The following is a 5,000-nucleotide window of genomic DNA, read 5'->3' on the forward strand; positions in this document are numbered from 1 at the left end:
TGTGTGTAAAGTGTTTGTGTAAAGGAGCGTTTGTGTAAAGGAGTGTTTGTGTGTAAAGTGTTTGTGTAAAGGAGAGTGTTTGTGTGTAAAGTGTTTGTGTAAAGGAGTGTTTGTGTAAAGGACTGTTTGTGTGTAAAGTGTTTGTGTGTAAAGTGTTTGTGTAAAGGATAGTGTTTGTGTGTAAAGTGTTTGTGTAAAGGAGAGTGTTTGTGTAAAGGATAGTGTTTGTGTGTAAAGTGTTTGTGTAAAGGAGTGTTTGTGTGTAAAGTGTTTGTGTGTAAAGTGTTTGTGTAAAGGAGTGTTTGTGTGTAAAGTGTTTGTGTGTAAAGTGTTTGTGTGTAAAGTGTTTGTGTAAAGGAGAGTGTTTGTGTGTAAAGTGTTTGTGTAAAGGAGTGTTTGTGTGTAAAGTGTTTGTGTGTAGAGTGTTTGTGTGTAGAGTGTTTGTGTGTAGAGTGTTTGTGTGTAGAGTGTTTGTGTGTAGAATGTTTGTGTGTAAAGTGTTTGTGTAAAGGAGAGTGTTTGTGTGTAGAGTGTTTGTGTAGAGTGTTTGTGTAAAGGAGTGTTTGTGTGTAAAGTGTTTGTGTAAAGGAGTGTTTGTGTGTAAAGTGTTTGTGTGTAAAGTGTTTGTATAAAGGAGTGTTTGTGTGTAAAGTGTTTGTGTAAAGGAGAGTGTTTGTGTGTAAAGTGTTTGTGTAAAGGAGAGTGTTTGTGTGTAAAGTGTTTGTGTAAAGGAGAGTGTTTGTGTGTAAAGTGTTTGTGTGTAGAGTGTTTGTGTGTAGAGTGTTTGTGTGTAAAGTGTTTGTGTAAAGGAGCGTTTGTGTAAAGGAGAGTGTTTGTGTGTAAAGTGTTTGTGTAAAGGAGTGTTTGTGTAAAGGAGTGTTTGTGTGTAAAGTGTTTGTGTAAAGGAGAGTGTTTGTGTGTAAAGTGTTTGTGTGTAAAGTGTTTGTGTAAAGGAGAGTGTTTGTGTGTAAAGTGTTTGTGTAAAGGAGAGTGTTTGTGTGTAAAGTGTTTGTGTAAAGGAGAGAGTTTGTGTGTAAAGTGTTTGTGTAAAGGAGTGTTTGTGTAAAGGAGTGTTTGTGTGTAAAGTGTTTGTGTAAAGGAGAGTGTTTGTGTAAAGGAGAGTGTTTGTGTGTAAAGTGTTTGTGTAAAGGAGAGTGTTTGTGTGTAGTGTTTGTGTGTAGAATGTTTGTGTGTAAAGTGTTTGTGTAAAGGAGAGTGTTTGTGTGTAGAGTGTTTGTGTAAAGGAGAGTGTTTGTGTGTAAAGTGTTTGTGTAAAGGAGAGTGTTTGTGTGTAAAGTGTTTGTGTAAAGGAGAGTGTTTGTGTGTAAAGTGTTTGTGTAAAGGAGAGTGTTTGTGTGTAAAGTGTTTGTGTGTAGAGTGTTTGTGTGTAGAGTGTTTGTGTGTAGAATGTGTGTAAAGTGTTTGTGTAAAGGAGAGTGTTTGTGTGTAGAGTGTTTGTGTAGAGTGTTTGTGTAAAGGAGAGTGTTTGTGTGTAAAGTGTTTGTGTAAAGGAGAGTGTTTGTGTGTAAAGTGTTTGTGTAAAGGAGAGTGTTTGTGTGTAAAGTGTTTGTGTAAAGGAGAGTGTTTGTGTGTAAAGTGTTTGTGTAAAGGAGAGTGTTTGTGTGTAAAGTGTTTGTGTAAAGGAGAGTGTTTGTGTGTAGAGTGTTTGTGTGTAGAGTGTTTGTGTGTAGAGTGTTTGTGTGTAAAGTGTTTGTGTGTAGAATGTGTGTAAAGTGTTTGTGTAAAGGAGAGTGTTTGTGTGTAGAGTGTTTGTGTAGAGTGTTTGTGTAAAGGAGAGTGTTTGTGTGTAAAGTGTTTGTGTAAAGGAGAGTGTTTGTGTGTAGTGTTTGTGTGTAGAATGTTTGTGTGTAGTGTTTGTGTAAAGGAGAGTGTTTGTGTGTAGAGTGTTTGTGTAAAGGAGAGTGTTTGTGTGTAAAGTGTTTGTGTAAAGGAGAGTGTTTGTGTGTAAAGTGTTTGTGTAAAGGAGAGTGTTTGTGTGTAAAGTGTTTGTGTAAAGGAGAGTGTTTGTGTGTAAAATGTTTGTGTGTAAAGTGTTTGTGTAAAGTGTTTGTGTAAAGGAGAGTGTTTGTGTGTAAAGTGTTTGTGTAAAGGAGAGTGTTTGTGTGTAAAGTGTTTGTGTAAAGGAGAGTGTTTGTGTGTAGAGTGTTTGTGTAGAGTGTTTGTGTAAAGGAGAGTGTTTGTGTGTAAAGTGTTTGTGTAAAGGAGAGTGTTTGTGTGTAAAGTGTTTGTGTAAAGGAGAGTGTTTGTGTGTAAAGTGTTTGTGTAAAGGAGAGTGTTTGTGTGTAGAGTGTTTGTGTGTAGAGTGTTTGTGTGTAGAGTGTTTGTGTGTAGAGTGTTTGTGTGTAGTGTTTGTGTGTAGAGTGTTTGTGTGTAAAGTGTTTGTGTGTAGAATGTGTGTAAAGTGTTTGTGTAAAGGAGAGTGTTTGTGTGTAAAGTGTTTGTGTGTAGAGTGTTTGTGTGTAGAGTGTTTGTGTGTAAAGTGTTTGTGTGTAGAATGTGTGTAAAGTGTTTGTGTAAAGGAGAGTGTTTGTGTGTAGAGTGTTTGTGTAGAGTGTTTGTGTAAAGGAGAGTGTTTGTGTGTAAAGTGTTTGTGTAAAGGAGAGTGTTTGTGTGTAAAGTGTTTGTGTAAAGGAGAGTGTTTGTGTGTAAAGTGTTTGTGTAAAGGAGAGTGTTTGTGTGTAAAGTGTTTGTGTAAAGGAGAGTGTTTGTGTGTAAAGTGTTTGTGTGTAGAGTGTTTGTGTGTAGAGTGTTTGTGTGTAGAGTGTTTGTGTGTAAAGTGTTTGTGTGTAAAGTGTTTGTGTGTAAAGTGTTTGTGTGTAGAATGTTTGTGTGTAAAGTGTTTGTGTAAAGGAGAGTGTTTGTGTGTAAAGTGTTTGTGTGTAGAGTGTTTGTGTAAAGGAGAGTGTTTGTGTGTAGAGTGTTTGTGTAGAGTGTTTGTGTAAAGGAGAGTGTTTGTGTGTAAAGTGTTTGTGTAAAGGAGAGTGTTTGTGTGTAAAGTGTTTGTGTGTAGAGTGTTTGTGTGTAGAGTGTTTGTGTGTAGAGTGTTTGTGTGTAAAGTGTTTGTGTGTAAAGTGTTTGTGTGTAGAATGTTTGTGTGTAAAGTGTTTGTGTAAAGGAGAGTGTTTGTGTGTAAAGTGTTTGTGTGTAGAGTGTTTGTGTAAAGGAGAGTGTTTGTGTGTAAAGGTGTATTTATAGTCGGTGGTTTAGACGCTGTTGTAAAACTCCATCTCTTTATACAATAATCTTCTAACCCTGGATGCATGTGGAGTTCAGATTATCCAGTGACAGCAGCTGTGTAACTGGACCCTGAATCACAGGGACTTTCCTCAGCACAGGGTTCTGTGTTCTCGTGTCTTTTCCATTCTGAGTTCTATGTGCTGGGGCTCTCACCTGTAGCTGGTCAGTGAGCTGGTCATCGTGGTTCTGCCACCGGGCCTGGACCAGTACTCCAGTGGAGAGGATCAGAGCGATTAACACCACAGTGTTCCACAACTGCTGCAGATATTTCTGACACACACACAAAGCAACATAACTAACACACCTGACCTGAGGTGTTCCAGACGTACACTGGTTGGTGACGTGTGTGTGTGTTCAGGACACAGCAGTGTTATACCTGTACAGGTGAGTTGGTCTCTCCGGTGCACACGACACCCTGCCACTCTCCATAGCGCCCCCACCTGGAGCGACCACAACTAGACCACAGAGTGAGAGTCGCACCCTGTCTCTCACACACACATACACACACAAACACATTTTATGATGTGTGTCTGTGTGTCTTTGTCTGTCTGTATGTGTATTACAGCTTACCAGGTTATTCTGTAGAAATGTTTTGTATGTAATTCTTGCAGTTGCATGAAGACCCCTGAAAAATCAATTCACAAACATTTACACATTTATACCTATGTATGTGTGTGTGTGTGTGTGTGTGTGTGTGTCTGCTACCTGAACAGAGCCCCGAACAGTTTAGTTACGTTGTCAGAGTTCTGTATGATGATGATGGGTTTAGAGAGAAGCTGAGACACGTCCATCTGTAAAGCACAGAGTGTCACTCACACTGCAGACACTAGTGTGTGTAGCAGATGTGTCATAAATTGTGTGTACCTCTCTCAGTGTGTTCTGGTTTAACACAAGGATGATGAGAGCCGACGCCCCCAAAACCAATGCCCTCTTCATCTGCACACAATAAAAAGAATAATATAATTGTGTGTGTGTGATTGTGTGTGATTGTGTGTGTGTGTGATTGTGTGCGTGTGTGATTGTGTGCGTGTGTGATTGTGTGCGTGTGTGATTGTGTGTGATTGTGTGTGATTGTGTGTGTTTGTGTGTGTGAGTGTGTGTGTGTGATTGTGTGTGTGATTGTGTGTGTGTGATTGTGTGAGTGTGTGTGATTGTGTGATTGTGTGTGTGATTGTGAGTGTGTGTGTGTGTGTTTCTCTCACCTTGTTGACTACAGTTGAGGCGAATGACTCCTGGTTGCTGTTTGAGACATGACTCTCCTCCATTTGGACAGGGACCACACCTATCCAGGGCTTTGACCTCTGACCTTCATCATCACCTCTATGATCTGTACTCCTCACACTTTCATGTTCATCTTTAATCTGAGAGGTAACGAGGTCACAGTTCTGACAGTGTGAAACATTGTTACAGGAAGCCACGTAATGCACATACACACTAAATGACGCCACTTATAATACTGTGGTCACATGACCTTTTCACCATAGATCTGTGGACCTTTTATGAGGTGTTTAGGGAAAGTGTGAGTAAAATATAAAGCATAAAGAGACACAGAGTCCTACAGATGTGTACTGAGTGTATGTGTGTGTACTTGTGTGTGTGTTTACCTGTGTGTGTTTACCTGTGTGTGTATCTGTGAGTGTGTGTACCTGTGTTTGTGTGTACCTGTGTGTGTATCTGTGTGTGTATCTGTCTGTGTGTGTGTGTGTGTGTGTGTGTGTGTGTGTGTGTGTGTGTGTGTGTGT

The 5,000-nt window shown here is 39.7% G+C and overlaps 1 protein-coding gene across 1 annotated transcript in view; it reads right to left on the minus strand.

The window, feature by feature from the left end:
* rnf215 (ring finger protein 215) overlaps positions 1-5,000 on the minus strand; it is a 7,570-nt gene that overhangs the window by 2,223 nt on the left and 347 nt on the right. Inside the window, exons 2-7 of the mRNA XM_060884189.1 lie at positions 4,461-4,619; positions 4,123-4,194; positions 3,964-4,049; positions 3,829-3,883; positions 3,635-3,739; positions 3,412-3,528 (exon numbers count right to left, since the gene is read on the minus strand). Of these exons, the coding sequence (XP_060740172.1) occupies positions 3,412-3,528; positions 3,635-3,739; positions 3,829-3,883; positions 3,964-4,049; positions 4,123-4,194; positions 4,461-4,619 (594 nt within the window). The remainder of the gene's footprint in view (positions 1-3,411; positions 3,529-3,634; positions 3,740-3,828; positions 3,884-3,963; positions 4,050-4,122; positions 4,195-4,460; positions 4,620-5,000) is intronic.

The sequence above is a fragment of the Tachysurus vachellii genome, chromosome 12 (genome assembly GCF_030014155.1).
Source record: "Tachysurus vachellii isolate PV-2020 chromosome 12, HZAU_Pvac_v1, whole genome shotgun sequence".
Lineage (NCBI taxonomy): Eukaryota > Metazoa > Chordata > Actinopteri > Siluriformes > Bagridae > Tachysurus > Tachysurus vachellii.